The 17,272-nt window shown below is 42.0% G+C and overlaps 2 protein-coding genes across 3 annotated transcripts in view; one reads left to right on the forward strand and one right to left on the reverse strand.

Moving 5' to 3' along the window:
* Positions 1-3,223, forward strand: part of ERN1 (endoplasmic reticulum to nucleus signaling 1) — a 72,219-nt gene extending 68,996 nt beyond the window's left edge. The window contains exon 22 of the mRNA XM_026678743.2: positions 1,201-3,223. Coding sequence (XP_026534528.1) covers positions 1,201-1,407 — 207 coding nt within the window. The 3' untranslated portion in view covers positions 1,408-3,223. The remainder of the gene's footprint in view (positions 1-1,200) is intronic.
* Positions 3,224-15,763, reverse strand: ZC3H10 (zinc finger CCCH-type containing 10). 2 transcript variants are annotated; one of them, XM_087956113.1, is made up of 5 exons: positions 15,605-15,763; positions 14,849-14,871; positions 11,543-13,686; positions 10,359-10,412; positions 3,224-6,643 (listed from the first exon to the last, which is right to left on the reverse strand). In XM_087956113.1, exon 5 carries the CDS (start codon positions 6,607-6,609, stop codon positions 5,422-5,424), a length of 1,188 nt encoding a protein of 395 aa, XP_087812239.1. In that variant the 5' UTR covers positions 6,610-6,643; positions 10,359-10,412; positions 11,543-13,686; positions 14,849-14,871; positions 15,605-15,763; the 3' UTR covers positions 3,224-5,421. The 2 variants fall into 2 exon arrangements, with proteins under 2 accessions (XP_087812239.1, XP_026534530.1); XM_026678745.2 differs by lacking the exons at positions 14,849-14,871; positions 15,605-15,763 and having other exon boundaries at positions 10,991-11,561.
* Between the last annotated feature and the right edge of the window lie 1,509 nt (positions 15,764-17,272).

Here is a 17,272-nt window from a genome sequence, read left to right on the forward strand (position 1 = left end):
CCTGGGCCATGGCCTCTTGAGAACCAGACCGGGGAAGCAGCAGGCGAGCACAAAGCTCCGTTTGTGTGACCAGGGCATACCTACCACTTTGCAAATGGATCTGCATGGAGGCTCACCCACTGCTTCCATGGTCTGGTTCCCAACAGGACGTGGCCGAGGACTGGCCTGGGGTTTGGGGGCCCTGGTTTTAATCAATCTTCTCCAGCTTATTTATTTAGCCCCACTTTCAAACACGAATTTTAGAAAGCGCACGATCAGAACTGTTCCTGATTCTCTCCCCTCGCCAGTCTGCATAGCCAGAAAAGTTGGGGACCACTGGATTAAAAAAACCTTCCAACATTGAATGTCAATAAAAATGGCAATTCCCTGAAGTGACCGTCAGCAACAGCTCTAGGAGAAGAGGATTAAAGTACAAGTAGTGCTCGCTTAACGACTGGTTGCTTAGTGACCAAAGTTGCAACGGACTCTCCAGAGCTACTTTCTACTCTTTTCAAAGTTCCAACAGCTACACACACACATCTCACACACATACGCACACTGATTGCATTTTGGGGCACTTGGGAACCGGCTTGCATTTGCAACCATTTGCAGCATCCTGCAGTCACATAACCATGATTTTTGGCATGTTTGGGCAGTTTGGACTTCCAGTTTCCAGCAAAAAACGCCCATTGGAGAAAACAAACTTGCTTAATGATCTCCACATTGCTTCATAGCATTTGCTTAGCAAACACTGCAAGAAAGATCGTAGAATCGGGCCTGGTTGCATGGTGACACACCTAATCACCGCCATGACTTAGGACTAATTCTGAGTTCAGTTAAGGTCGTAAGTCAAGAACTACCTGTATTATTTCCTGATCAGTTTTCCCCCCTGTTTCTATTTGTGACAATGGAGAAAACATTGATCTTTTTCTTAGCAGGGTAAAATAGCAGTTGCAAACATCTAATTTAGACCATAAAAATGGCAAAAAAAAAAAAAAAGTCTTGTTTTTCCAATAAAGGGTCAAACAGAGCTGCTTGTCTTAAGAAAAACTCACCGTAGCAAAGGTTTCTCTTATCTTGGATACTCTGATCTGGTGAAAATGCTTGGTATAATAATGCAGACAGATTCTTACAAATGACATTTTAAAAATATGTTATTTCTTATCACTGTTAAGCGAGCACATGCCTACCCTTGCCCCTTTCTTCCTCTTCCACTTACAGAAACATCACTATCGAGAACTGCCTCCGGAGGTACAGGAGACCCTGGGATCTGTCCCAGATGATTTTGTGGCCTACTTTACGTCGCGTTTTCCTCATCTTCTGCTGCACACTTACAATGCGATGCACATCTGCTGTCTGGAAAGACTGTTCCAGCCTTATTACATGCAGAACGCAGCCAGGCAGGGGTTTCTGGGAGATGCTGTTTGACGGTCGGAGTGGTCTTGCGCATTACAGGCCCGAGGGCATTCGGCCTGCCTTAGCAGGGTGACTTGACAGACTGCAAAAGAGTGAACCAAAACCAAAGCAAACTCTTTTTGAGGCCCAGATGTCTCAAACGTGCCTTGTACTCCACCGGCTCTGACTCAGGAAGGAGATTCCAAGTTGAATTCGAATCGAAGGGAAACGGGATAGTACCAGGACCCGGGTTTTTAAAGCAGGAGCAGTCCAAAGGAGTTCCCAAGAGGGGGAAAAATGAGGTGGGGTATTCCTCATCTCAGTTTGTGGTTTCAAAGAGACCCCTGTCCTGTAGGGTCTTCTAATAAAAGGCATTCAGGCCTTTTTACTGCATAGAAGGTTTTTTTCTTCTTCAAGGGATTGAAAACTGTAACATTGCCAAGCACCTTTTGGATCTCAGGAAGAGAATCCTCTTAACCGTAGCAAGCTCTGCACCACTGCCAGCTTATGTACTTGAAGCAGATAGGAAATAATTTGGGAAGGGCATGAGGGGTAGATCAAACATGCCTACTCCAATACAAACATGTGCCCCCTCCCCTCCCTTGCCACCGTCCCTGTCTTGGTCTCCAAATATGTTTGCGCAGATCTCAACTTGTCCTTGAAATAACCAACATGTACAACTTCTCTGTACAAAGCTCCTAGAGCTTGCAAATATGGAATCGTAACGTTAAACTCTACATAGCTGGAGCAAATTATTCCAATGCTATTTCAGGTTTCTTTTCAAGAATGTGAGTAGTTAGCTGTGTAATTGAAATGCAAGAATTGACAGAAGTGCTTTATTTCATTGGTCGGATTAAGCCTGTAACGCTCTACTCTTCCCAGGAGTACTACTGAATTCAGCGGGGCTTGTTTCTGAATAAACAAGTATAAGATTGCACTGTAAGATGTTCGCCCAAATGAACACTTCGTAGGGAGAAAAAAAAGATTGGGGTATAAATTACCCTTGAAAAAGTATAGGGAAACCAGGCACCTGGTTACTGGGGGTCGTGTTAGGTCATTCAAGCCCAGTTTTCTTTACACACAGGCTCTTGTGGGAAGCTAAATGGATGGACTTGCTTCTCGCGCTGAAGGAGGTGGTTTTCCTTCCCAGTATCTTTAAAACTAGGATGTGTAGTTTTTTATATGTGGAGAACAAATAAGAATCCCCAAGAGCGTGCTCCAAAGTTGACCTATTTGTAATGTTCTTTTTGCAAAATATTTATTTTGTGTATTTATATTTATTTAATTTTTATCACGTTAGTACTGCATTGAAAATGGTACAGGTGAAACATGCCAAATTGCTCTTTTTCTAATAAAAACAAAGCCCTCTTCAGAGTAGTAATTGATTTCAAAAGAATAAATAAACATGAAGAAGGAAAACCATAGAAAGTATCTTTTCCATTGACTTATTCATTTTCATTCAATCTGGATAAAAATGTTTTTTTAAATGTTTTTAATCTACATTCCTGTGCTTGTTGTGAGTCTTAAAATTAGTAATTAATGGCTAATTGTGTGATCGGGCATTAATATGGGGATTTGGTTTCTGCTTTGTCTTTTGTCCTGTTTATTTAGGGCTTTATATTACAGGGAGTTTCCCCACACACACACATACCTAGTTTTAGGATGCAAAGTGAATATTATGGTAAGACATCCAAAGAGAAACTTTACAGGATTTCAAAGCTTGAAAATAATGAGTCTTAACCTAACTTAAATTGAAATCATATTTTTGTAGTTCTATTTGTACAGGACTTTTATATTTCTTCTGAATAAGAGCTTCACACAAATCAAGAATAAAAGTAGATTTTTGAAACAGTTGTATGTTGTCCTTTATTTGCGGGGCCAGGACCTAATGAACCCTTTATTTGCATGCAGTTCCCTTCTCCCGTCCAATCCCAGTGCTCCAGAGATGGAGACGTGAGTCAAGCAGCGGCTGAGTGGGACAAGCACATCATGCTCAGCTTCGCTGACTCACCAAGTCTGCCTGTGCAGGACACCTGATCCACTTTTGAAGTGTCGGGCAGCTTTGTTGAGTCTGAAGCGTAAAACCGCACCCCACCCCCAAATTCTTCACTTCTCCATGCCAGAACCTTCTGCAAATGTACAAAAGAATTTGGAGGAGATTTTGCGCTCCTTTGCGAAAGATTTTTGGCATGGAGAAGTCTGAAGGAGCGCAAAACTGGGTACAGGACTTAATGCACCCTATGCAATTGTCTAAAGGTACATGGACTGGTACATTCCCAGGAGAAGGTTTGAACCCCATAAAAAGATTTGTGGCGATGCACATGTGATGTAAAGACAGATCTGGATGTATACAGGTAATCCTCGACTTACAACAGTTCATTTTGTGATCGAAGTTACAACAGCACTGAAAAAGTGACATGACTTTTTCACACAGCATCTGGAGGGTCATGTGATCAGAATTCAGATGCTTAGCAACTGACTCATATTTATGACCATTGTAGAGTCCTAGGGTCCTCTGGTGATCCACCTCAGTGCTTATTGAGGAGAATGACACTTATAATAAGCCTCTTGGGTTTTTCTTGAAGTCTCCTTTCTCCCTTACTTCACTTAGTGTCTCACCCTTCCTTGCAATCATTATCAATATTTTAGGAAGCAGATGTATTCTGCTCCAAAGCAGAAAGAGCTTCAAGATCTGAAACTGGATTCTTTACTACGTGTGTAGAAATCCCAGAAAGCGCTGGGAGAAGACAGAAGAGGATTTTTTTTTAATTTAGAAAATCATTACAGGGATGAATATAGTTGAGGACTGTACATTTGTTTTAATAGCTGTAAACATTTACACTGTTAACTGTAGAAACAGCTGGGTCATCAAACATTTTTCTCATTTCCCTCAAATCATTTTAATAGTTACTTCAGACTCAAGGAGGAGCTGAAGTTCACATTAAAAACAAAAACAAAAAAAACCCTCCCAGAAAAGACAGCCAAAAACTCACACTGAGGGAAGGTATCTATAAAAAATGTGGTGCCTTGAAAAACAAAGCAAAAAGTGAAGTAGGGTTCTACCACAAAGTCCTTGGATGTGAGAAGAATTCAGGCACAAAATACAGCCAGAAAGCAATAGGGAAGTAGAAGAAAGGTGGTGAGCTAGCTGTTCAGCAGCAAGAGATCCTGTCACTAAACCCTGGACTCTTTGAAACCCTCAACATTCTTCTAAAGAGATGCCATCTCTGTGGGTGTTGTGTATCCATAAGGTATGTGGATTCACACACATATGCAAACACATGCAATTGCCTCCACTACACAAACTATCAAGCTATCAGTGCTGTCTCTGTGCTTTGAACCTGTTCTTTCCAGAACTAAGAGCTAATCTACCCCAAAGGAAGGGATGTTCTGTTTGCTGCAACTCTTTCCAGTTCATTGTCTATTCAACCATTACAATTTAAATTAGTTATTTTCCAGGTGCCTGGATTCCTGCCTTTCTACACCAAGAAAAAGAGTGCAAGAATTCAGGCTGACTCAGTCTGCTGAGCTGCTATTTTATTAAGTCTCTGCCTTTCGTCAGACTGAGCTAAGGAAAACTGCCCTCCACTCCATGAACAAGTACAGTACCAGGGAAGGAACTGCTATTTTCCCTCTGCTCAGCCACACAATAGACACTGTAATCCACAGTCTGGAAAGTTTGCTCAGTTCTTATATTCAAAAGCATAACTGGAGGACTTACAAAGGGAACAGACGAACAACAAAACAGAAATAGGATACAGAGAAAAAAATGTCTGAGGCTCTGTATTTTCCAAATGCTTTTGTTGCTTGTTTTTCTGTTATGCCTGGGCTCTGTTTTCACTGTGAAAAGACAGCCCCTATGCCTGTTTCAGACAAAATGTCAACCCAGGTTATAGTCCTTCCCCATGAGCTTTCCAGAGGCTTCAAGATCCATCTCTGGGATCAATATCATTCTCTTTGCCTTGACTGTCAACAGGATTTGTGCCCACCCTCGACTGAGGAACAGCACGGTGTAGACTGAACGATGGCACTTCTGCCGAATGTGGGCTAGTGAGGCATGGCCGTTATTCTCATACTCTGGGAGGCTATGGGGTAGGTCACCATGGGAGTAGTGGCATGGCTCATGGTAATGGCCCCCAGAGGCTGAGCCATCGACACAGCCACTGGCGCTACCGAGACAGCTACGGGGGCCATGGATACAGGGGGAGCCATCCCTTGGGCAATGGTCTGAGCCAAAGCTGCTGACAGCGGGGTGATTTCAGGGTTCATAGGAGGGGCCGCGTTGCTCGGGGGGGCTGCCTGCGCTCCAGCAGGGGCTACCAAATCCTGCTGGGAGACGGGACGTGGTTGCAGGGCTTGGCTGCTCAGAGTTGTGTGAGTTTGGGCAATGCTGTGGTTATAGTTGGTCACAGTGCCCACGGTCGGGGCCAGAGTCTGTTCGGTGGCCGTAGCCGTGGAGCTGAGGGTCATCACTTTGGCTTGGTTGCGGAATTGGGCGTTCTGTTCCAAAAGGACCTCATTGGTGGCCAGGAGGTTGTTGACTTGCTTTTTGAGGTCCTCCACTCGTTTGCGGAGCATGATGTTTTCTTCTTCCAGGAGACGATATTCCACCGTGCGCGGACTAGTGAAGTTGTATTCATACGTTTCAAAGTGGAGCCCATCCACGCGCCGTCTTTTGAGCACAGGGTCATGGTCATCATAGCATCGGTCAGAGTCATACATTGGGTCATAGGGGTCATAGCGACGCACAGGGGTGGTGATCCCCTGTTCCCTGGTAGTCAGGCCCCGGGCATCATATTCATAATCCCGCTGCAGGTGCTGGAATTTGCACTTGGCCCCACGCTGGCAATCCCCCTTGAGAAAATCTCGGCAGATGGGAACCTCTTCCTTGCTGTTGGGGAGGTCAGCTGGGGACAGGCCAAGGCCAGCTGCCACTTTCTGGCGGAGGCGCGGGGGAAGCTCCCCGGTCTTTTTGTAGCAGTCTTCGTCCTCTTTGGTGCCGTGGATGAAGCGGCAATTGATGCGGACGCACTCCTTGTTCTGAAAGTCGTGGCAGAAGATGAACTCGTTCTTGCTGACCCCCAAGTTGGTCACCTCGTTGATGTCAGGGTGGCGGAAACGGCAACGTTTGCCCCGCTTGCAGACGTTGCGCAGGAAGTCTCGGCAGATGTCGTCGGTGTTGGCGCTTGCCTCATCGCTACCACTACCGTTATAGGTGTTGTCACGGTCAGGCATCTTCTTGTCACGGCTGCGTCTTTCAATCAAGCAACTGTGCAGGAGACCAAGTTAGGGATGAAAGGGAAAAGAGGCCATGAACAGAATCTCATATTATTATTTATTTATTTATTTCTACCGTGTTTCTCACAAAATAAGGCCGGGCCTTATTTTTTTTTTGACCCCTGAAGAAACGGGTAGGCCGTCTTTTCGGGGGTGACTTAATTTCCTCCCCCATCTAGAGCAGCCCATACGCACGTACCTCGCCACGAGGCCGCTTCTATCGGCCGACGAAAGCTCCCCGAAGGCAGAGTCCCCAGCCACTTCAATCGGCTGGTAGAAGCGGCCTCGGGGCGAGCGCACACACACACACACTCCCTTCACCGCGAGGCCGCTTCTATCAGCAGACGAAAGCTCCCTTGAAGGCAGAGTCCCCAGCCGCTTCAGGGCATGGCGTGGCTGCCCGTGTCTCCTCGCCTTTAAGCAGTCTCTTTCGGGCGATGGAAGCTCCCCAAATGCAGTCACCAGCCACTTCGATCGGCCGGTAGAAACGGCCTCGGGGCGAGCACACACACACACACACACACACACTCCCCTCGCCGCGAGGCCGCTTCTATCGGCAGACGAAAGCTCCCTTGAAGGCAGAGTCCCCACCTGCTTCAGGGCGAGGCGTGGCTACCTGTGTCCCCTCGCCTTTAGGGCAGTCTCTTTCAGGTGATGGAAGCTTCCCAAGTGCAGTCACCAGCCACTTTGATTGGCCGGTAGAAGTGGCCTCAGGGCAAGCACGCACACACACACACTCCCTTCACCGCGAGGCCTCTTCTATCGGCAGACAAAAGCTCCCTTGAAGGCAGAGTCCCCAGCCGCTTCGGGGCGAGGCGTGGCTGCCCATGTCCCCTCTGCCTTCAAGGGAGCTTTCGTCTGCCGATAGAAGCGGCCTCGTGGGGAGGGGAGTGTGTGTGTGTGTGCGCCGCCCGAGGCTGCTTCTACCGGCCGATCAAGTGGCTGGTGAGTGCATTTGGGGAGTTTCCATTGCCCGAAAGAGACTGCCTAAAGGTGAGGGGACATGGGCAGCCACGCCGCCCTGAAGCGGCTGGGGACTCTGCCTTCAAGAGAGCTTTTGTCTGCTGATAGAAGCGGCCTCACGGTGAAGGGAGTGTGTGTGTGTGTGCGCTCGCCCCGAGGCCGCTTCTACCGGCCGATCAAAGTGGCTGGTGACTGCACATGGGAAGCTTCCATCGCCCGAAAGAGACTGCCCTAAAGGCGAGGGGACACGGGTAGCCACGACACGCCCTGAAGCGGCTGGGGACTCTGCCTTCAGGGAGCTTCTATCGGCTATCGGGGTATTCTAGCCTAGGCTACCTGCAGGGCACTCCTAAAGGCAAGTTTTCTCCCCATCCCCATACATTGCATTAACCCACCTTTTTAAAATATCACATAAACCATTGACTGGTTGGTTGTAATATTTGTACCCTACAGTTTATAAAAAACTATGGTTAGGTTAATGCAACATGCTAAGCTAAAATCAAATTGCGTTATGGATTAGTGAGAAGTGTAAATATAGTTTTTTACCTATTGGTAACTGCGCTGACCGGTAACTTTTTTTTACAACATTTAATTAGATTACAGGACCTAAATACCACTATTTTAATATTTTTCTCCTATTCTGCCAAAGGGAAGGGGATGGATATAGAATTTTATTTTACTATTACATATCTTCTTTTTGTTATTTTTATAATTCTCACTTTTTAACTTGTTACATAGGTTGGCTTTGATTATAGTAGTGCTGATTGTGAAACCTACAAAATGGTCACATTATTCAAATGTACACTATTCGAAGTAGTATTTCGGGGGGAAATAGGGTAATTGGTTCCAACTCAACAGAAATAGGCAATGAAAATTTTTAAATAGAAACTTTGATATGTTTATTTATGAAATACAAAAGTAAATTATTAAGTGTACTTACAACTTCTATTTTTAACAAGTCCCAGATATAGAAATAGATATAATATAGAAATTAAATATCATTCCTATCCATTTTCTATATAGAAAATAGATAGGACATAGATTTGAGAATATTTAAGAAAAAAGTAGAAGCTGGAGGACAAGTGCATATCCGAAGCACATCTGCTGATTCCTGTATTTTGCTCTAGCTTTTCCAAAATAACCCTCTCCTTTTTTAAGCTTTCCTTCAATGGAACCTTCCTTTTCTCTATTTTGCACATATGACAATTAGCATCTAAAATGCCAGCAGCAACTGCACATGAACCAGCTTCAGCTGCATGCACACTACCCTCACACTAACCGAATTTTGCCTCACAAAAGGCAACCTGGTATCAACTTATAATATCCACCAAGTCAAATACCCTACTAATCACAATTCAACTGCAGTAAGTCTATGGTATACCATCTTTACACTGGAATAATATAGCTATTCCGTAATTTTCCGGAGTGACTCAACTAAAGTGGCTAGGTTTAACCAACAGCAATATAAGAATAAAATCAAGCATAGAGGGGGAACAGGCCTTTCTCCTGCTGAGTAGACACCATTCATCCCTACAGATGTTACTCAAGTTAAAGTTGAAGCAGCTTCAAGCATTATAAGCACTTAAAGGAGCACTTCCCTGGGAGCTGACAAGTGAATGCACTCCCACTGGACAACTTTAAGCACAGACTTCTAGGGACTTGTGAGGAGCATTCAAGCATTGCAGCTCTTGACAGCTGCTGCTGCCACTCATAATTCCCAGAAAGCAAAGATATGAAGTAGCATAAGCTGAATGGTATTTCATCCGAAAGCAGGCTAAGCACTCCACTCACATTTAGAAAAGACTGCAAGAAAAAATTCCTGCAAGGAGGGGGCATTGGAGGTTGAGCCTGACATGAGGCTCCACAGGTTAAGGACTAGGCTAGAATACTGCCAGAGATTCCACATTGATTCCAGAGGTGAACCACAGACCTCATCTGGCTCTCCTTTCCATCTCTACCCTGTTCCAAATGTCATGAACATGCCAGTTCAGAATTGGTAACCATCAATACACTTAAATTTTACACTCAGTTGGATCAGCCCCATTCAGCCAACTCTGGATGAAACCAACTGAAATTTTGTTCACCTCCAAATAATGGTCACCTCCAAACCATGGCCTTTCTGAAGCAGTCAAAATAATTGACTTTACATCATTCACATAGTTATGTAATTGAGCTTATTCCACCATTTGCATTAACATTTGCAAATGACATCAATTTGTGTCATTGGCATAGCATCATTTGTAAATGATATAACTTCATATAAATGATATAATTACAATAACATAAAGATTCTGAGAATTACTTTGATTGCATATATTCAGATCTAAAGACCTATTCCCTCCAACCATTATCTGACATCAAAGTTGTACTAAATCAATCCCATAAAAAGTGAAAAGAATTTGAGTGCTTGTTCTATTATTCATCATTAAGGTCACAATACCATTGTTTATATGGAGCTGTAGGAAGGGGCAAGAAGTATCAGCTCAATGGCACAATTTCAAATAGTGAAACTAGATACAAAACCCTACATATAGAGGAGCATTTTTAAAATTGTAATACTTTTCCCAGTTTCAAACTGTTTAGAAAAAACTGTGTGAGAAATTTCCCAACCTCATTCCAGAAATCAAATTGCAACCATGACATGATTGTAAATTGAATGAATGACCCTTCCATTAAACTAAAAACATTTAATATTTCATTAGCAACAGAGATATTTAGCCACTTATTTCTAATTGGAATTTTACCTTTGTGATATAAATTTTTCAAAGACATTCCAGAATGATTTATGGCCCCAAGACCTAAAGGGAAGAAAGGCAAAAAAACACAAGACATGAAAATCCTTCTATTCACACTTAATGTTGTGCTTGTGCCTATGTAACTAAGTGTGAGAGAAAGATCAACACTTAGCCCAACACTGGGCTTGAGACAATCCTAGTCTCAAAGTTTCAAATTATTCCAGGGGCTTCTCAGCTTCCAACTTAACAGAGAATATTGTACCTGAAAATCTGCAACTGAGTTTTCAAGTATTGCAGAGAATAGAATACTTTAACTTTCTTAATGTGCTTAGTATATGGCTTGTTGTATTGTGCTTGTTCTTAACCAATCTCACATAAACTGAAAATAGGATGTGCTCAGTTTTCCTTCTATGGTTTATACAGAGGAAAGGAAAGCATCACTGAGCAAGCCTATCGATTATATTTTTATCTAGAATTTTTAGGAAACTTTTGAGAAATTCCTTAACATCTAAATATAACACCTAAAAGAACCAACCTACTTTATCATGCCGCCGTTGTACACTTGTCATAATATCAGAATACTGCTTTTATAGTTTGATAGCATATATACTTTAATGAACACAACAGTGTCCCATACACACTTTGAGAGGACAAGAAGCACAAAGCCGAGGTATACAACCCCATCGAATTTATATTTATGAAATGAGTCAAATGCTGATGACAGGACATACACCGAAGTCTTGCATATTTCTTAAAAACAAAGCCTTAAAAGCAAAGCTTTTTGCTTTCAGTGCTGAAGGTGCATCTTGCTTGGGGCAGAAACGCAGCGATACGGGGTTTTGACTCCGCAGTTTATGGTTGAGCTTTCTTGCTAATTATCCAAGCCTTGTGTCAGATTTTGAATACAATACTCAAGCTTCAAGAAGGAAAATCTTGAAAAATTAAACACAAATTCCCCGAGAGGGAAAGACCGAGGCAGAGCTCAGTTTGCTTTGGGGCAGGGTCAAAGGACCCTGGCTGGGACCACAAGAAGGGAAGCTGGGGTCTCTGTCAGAGGCCCCGGGAAGGAGCTCGACAGGACGGGCTCCCTAGGCTCTCAGAGGACGCGCTTTTCGTTTCCAGGGGGAAATGGGGGGCGCTGGATCCCCACAAGTGAGCCGATTTCCCCCCCCGTTCCACCTCCACCCACTCACCCTCACTCCGACCTCTTCTGCTCCAAACAAAGCGCAACCCCTTCCGGTCAGTCTTCCCTTCTTGCCGCTGCCGCCGGAAGTACTCTATGCTTCGTTCTCCAGCCGGGACATCGACCGAAGTTCCCGGCTGTCAAGGTTGCTATAGCGACCACGAGTTTCTCTTCCTCCGCTTCCGCCCTCTTGAGGTAAATTCGACTGGAGTCGCTAACCAAGGGCGCCGGGAAAATCAGCTTCGTCGGCCTCGTTACCGACTCCGGACTTTTTCGTGGCGGGAAACCCCTATAAGCGTAAGGCTCCTGCGGCGGATCCTGTTCCCTGCTGCTGGCGCTTCGGTTACGGTCTTTTTAAGAGAAAGCAATTCTTGCTACTCGCTTTTTGTCAGCGACCAAATCCAACGAGGGCAGACAGCGTCGTTATTGCGAGGTGATCATGACCGCGGAAGGACGAGCACGTGGAGTTGTGGGGTGGACACGCGACTTTCATAAATTGGGGAAAAGATGACCCGCCCACTATTCCTGAGCTTTTTAAAAATTATATCGGGGGGCCAGCCGTCGTTGTCTATAAAAGGCACCTAACTCTAACTTGGGAGATCACCCCCACAAGCAAGTACACCCGTCGGGGGTTGGTTTTTATTTATGAACCAATTTTTACCAAACTCAAAAAGTATCAGTTATTTTTGGAAAGGAAGTCAGTTTTCCATGTGATGATCCTTCAGGGAAAATTTGTTACATTTCTGAGCATTAGTAAATTTACAAGAAACTTGACAATCATGCTCTTTCCAAACCCCACATCATCTTCAGTCTGAATAATGTGTGAAATGTACTATATTGCAGGCATGCATTGATAAGACTCAAAACTGACACAATTTTCTATGGATTTTTCTTACCTTCTAAAGTGGAAGTTTGCAATAAACAATTTAGATGCATTTTGGAAATCACTAAGCTTTCTAAACCGTATTATACCCATACATTCTTTCTCAAGTGACATAGGCTTTGAAATTATTGATATGCATAATTGTGCTATAGAGCAAACTTCTAAGGAAATCTTAGTGTAACGTCCAAGTAGACTTAGGTCAATTCTGCATTTGACTTCAGGTCACTTATGCAGTCTTTGTTTTCTAGCCACAATCACTCTTATAGTGGATATTACTTCGAGAGATATCAGGAATCTATTTACCAGAACTGTTTACTATAATTGTTTTGAATACACTGTATGTGTAGGTATATCTTTTATGACTGTAAGCCAGTTATCTTGTAAGATGGGCAGCCAATAAATTTTATAAATACTATAACCCATTAAGATTAATCAGGCCACGAAACAAGCAATGACACTCAATTTTCTAATCATACCACTTTTGAACAGTAAATAAATACAACCTATCTGTTCTGCAATGAATCACAAACTCATTTGATCTTAGAAAAAAATATGGGGTAGATTTCATAGGTTCCAGAATATAAGAGAAGTCTTCTTCCTCTACTTTAGTACAGCATAAAAACACCCACCCACACAAACCAAAATAAATCACCCTAGGAACTTATATAGCTGAAAGTTGACACTTTATGAAGAAATGGTGCTAGTTAGATTCTAAGCAGAATGCCTTTCCTTCAAAAGCTTCTTTTAAAAATCTGAATACCACAAGACTGTTTATCTTACTCTATTATACAATTATCAGAACTTGAAACATCAGCTGCATTATGTAGCATGGCTTACCAAACTGAGGAATACATCATGAAATGAGAAAACCATAAATTTTTCCAAAGTGAAACTTAAAATCATCTAGACACATTTGTGTCACCATATTTTCAAAATATTTTACTGAAAAATCAACATTGGAAAGAAAAAAACATGTAGAATTCCCCCCAGAAGGGGTTTTTATTTGATACAGTTGCTACATCAAGCCACCAAGGACAAGATCAGTCCAGAATAGTAAAGCTCAGGGATGCCATCTTCAAAGGATCACTGCTCCCAGGCTTGAAAATGGAATCTCCTGAAGATAGGTCTTCTAGCAGCAGCAAAGAGAAAGCATTATCTGCAAGTCGGCTTCCCAAGGCTCCACCTTTCCATTGCTGTTTTGCAGCTTCAGTAGCACTGTGAATGATGTCTACTTGGACCTCTGCCTCATCTTTCTCCTTTTGCGCTTCAGCCTAGAAAAAATAACATTAACTGAAACCCTAAAGTAATATTTTAAAAGTTTAAGACTCAGGGCATTTCTATTAAAAATTGCAAAAATTGGAGATAGCATATAGATGAAGAAATTGAGATGTAGAACTTGTATCTCCAGATCAATTTCTGATGAGCAGATTAAGATTGATCATTTCAGGAGACATCAAACAGAAATTCCAATAACCATAATTGGAATATTTAGTTTAATAACTATTTTTTCTGACAATACGCTTCCACAACATAGAAAAAAAGCAAGTCCATTATACATTTCCAGAACATATACAGATTGATTACTGGTGCAGTTTTCTTGGTAGGATTACTGAAATGAAAATTCTCAGATGGTCCAATCCACATCAGCCAATGTCATATTTTTATTGATATTTATATAAATAAATATCAGTAAATACAAGATATAAAAATGTTTCATGGCAATTTTTATTTTTACCCATCCAAGAAACGTATACTTCTATGAAATATTTAAAGCATTAAAAAACCAAACAACTAATCCTAACCCCTTAAAGTCTTCCACCTAAGATACATTAATAAACATTGCATGAACATTGGGCACATTCTGCTTCTTTAGGCTATCAAGTCTTAAAACTCCTGAGTTTATGAAACAAAGATGTCTATTTGCTGGCCCTTAAAATGTTGAGTCTTAAGCTTTTAACCTGTGCAGACATATTGAATAGGTTATTCATTTAAAACAGAAACACAGTAATAAGAAACTGGATACAACAGGCACTACAGACACCTGTTTTGAAGTAACCCTTGTTTCTTGAATGTTGCTTTTAGCAGTCCCTACACTCTTAACCATTGCTTACTGTTACCAATCCAAGAATAGACCTTGCAATTCTAGTTATCTCCCTGCTATCAATAATGAGTTTTTACATTTGGATGCAGAATAGTAAGAATCCTTTTGCTTCAAGATAGTCAGTTGCAATCCCAGGTACAGAGGAATATGAATTTGAACAAAGATAAGTTCATAGTTCAAGTCACCTAGTTTCTAAGTTCAACCATGAGCTTTGACAAATTACCATTTAATTTTAAACAAGCCATGAATAAAATATGTCTCATTAGATTAAAAGTTAACATCTAAATAGTCTTTTAGAGCAAGCAAACAAGTAAAAACATATGCTCACATACCTGCGCATTCGCTTCTTTCGCCACTAAAAATGGTGGAAGGAAAAAAAAATCACATTAGAATTTTGATTGCACCAATTATACAAAATTAAAAAAACATTCCAGTTACACGTTTAAAATTATATTTTGCAAAATTTCACCAAGTTGTAAATCAATCGATAATTGTAGAAATGAGCAAAAAGCTGCACAAGTTCAACATGAAAATGAAGAATTCTGTATTTAAATCAACATGGTGTGTATAGAGTATTACCCAATACATCTATACATTTAGGTACATTATCTACAAAACCTCTTGAGCACTGCATGCTATTTATTGCAGAGCAAGAGTTACTTATATATAATAGCCATTCAGAAGTTAGTGATCAAGTGTATGGAAACGAAAAACCGAACCTCTCCATTTAAATGAAAGCTTTTTCAGACGAGTTCCCATGCTAAAGTATTTAGACGGCTTCAAAAAAAAACCTCCATTGTTTTACTGTCATTCCCCCATGCTACATACGACACGCTCCCTCCCCCCCTTTTTTAAATCTTTAGTTTAAAGTAATCGAGGCCTCAACCCTGAGTTTAGTACAGAGGCTCAAAACAAGCTTTATTCCGCCACAGCCATTCCATCAGTTATTCTCAGTTTTTGTTTCAAACCGTCCCTCCATCACCTAGCGTGAAGGCCCTTGCTTACTTCTTGGTCACCCATCGAAAGGAGTGTGTGAAGTACACAAACTCAAATCCGACCTACATTTTCGGGGTCGAGACACAACTTACCTTAGCTCTCATAGTGGGGCGAGGCCCCTGCGGTCACTCCTTAGAAATAGACGGCAAGGCTACGGATGGATGGCAACGGATGAACAAGACCGCGCCAACTACCATCAAGCGCCTCACAAACAAAATGGCGCCGTCAGCAAACAGCAGAAAGGCCTAGACAGAGCGTCGCTTGCTATTTATAGTTTGCTTGTGAGAGGGCGGGGCGATGTAAGTACGTACCCGACGCGTTGCAAGATGGGAAATGTAGTTCGTGACTTATAAAGGCACTTGGAGTTTTTTTCTGCATTTTCCGGTTAGGTCTGTATCGTTTTCCGCCATTTTGAATTTAAAGTTACTTTTACTCGAATTCTTGTCTAAATACCAAGACCTAATAGCCAAGCACAATTCATTCCCGGTAAAACAGCTTATGATTAAAAGTGAACAAATACAACAGAATGAACTTTTCTTCCAGTAATGAATTGCTATGTATCCAGCACAATCTGCCCCTACTTGTGTACAGAAAGTACTTCCTGAAATACTTCAATTTAAATACCTACTTAATCGTAGAAATCATTAATGCCCTGCACAATAACAAACCGTAATTTTTTCTAATTTGCAACCCTTACATTTTACAAATTATTGTATTTAATTAAAGAGTTAGAATTATTTACTAAATAATGACTCTTGGATTAGCAGACCCCATAAAATCCTCGGACCTAAAACCTACTAATTCAATATTACCAAACTACTGTTTTAGATACTCAGCTTTCTTAAGTCCCAAGAACAGATAAAGCTGTTATTTTAAACAGGAGAATTGCACACATTGTTGACAAGAGAAGATCAGGAGTTATCAAAACTTTTAAGCCCTGATAAATATTATATTTAAAAAAAAATCTTCACGTACTAAATACTAAAGCTAAACTACACATTCACAATAGCATCCTATAGAGTGACTAATAACATAATTGGAAGGTACCTTGGAGGTCTTCTAGTCCAACCCTCTGCTGAAGCAGGAGACCCTACATCATTCCAGATAAGTGACTGTTCAGTGATGGAGCACCCACAACTTCTGAAGGCAAGCCGTTCCACAGGTTAATTGTTCTCACTGTTGGGAATTTTCTGCTTAGTTTTAGGTTGTTTTTCTCCTTGATTAATTTCCATCCATTGTTTCTTGTCTTGCCTTCTGATGTTTTGCATAATAATTCAGAGAATGAAAAGGCCATGACTAAGAAGACCATTGCTGTTACTAGCTTATTTAAAAAAAAAAAAACACCATGAGAAAGCCACTTCATTTAAGAGATACAGGGTTTTAATGTGTGAAAAATCAACACAATACCTCAGCAATGATATTGGCTAATGGAGCTTGCATTCAAGTAAACAGAACCCTAAGGAAGACAGTAATATGGCAGATCTATCATCTCATCATCCACACTGACTAAACTCAGTTCTCCCCCAGACCTAGTAGGTTGACAAGCAAAGTACAGACAAGCAAAGTAGAGTGCTGTAGGAATGAATGTTGCTTGCACTATGTTGGATATCTGATACAATACTGTGCTTCAGGATCCAAGCCTGAATAGGGCCATACTACTCGCTTTAGCCAAACCAAGAGCCTCAATGCAATCTAGCCCTGAGCTAGAGGGAAGCTTGTAGGCAACTTCAATGCAGGTGGCTGCTATTAACTGATCTTGC

The sequence above is a fragment of the Notechis scutatus genome, chromosome 2 (genome assembly GCF_049901735.1).
Source record: "Notechis scutatus isolate UNSWTSFEM ecotype Mainland chromosome 2, rNotScu1.2, whole genome shotgun sequence".
NCBI lineage: Eukaryota > Metazoa > Chordata > Lepidosauria > Squamata > Elapidae > Notechis > Notechis scutatus.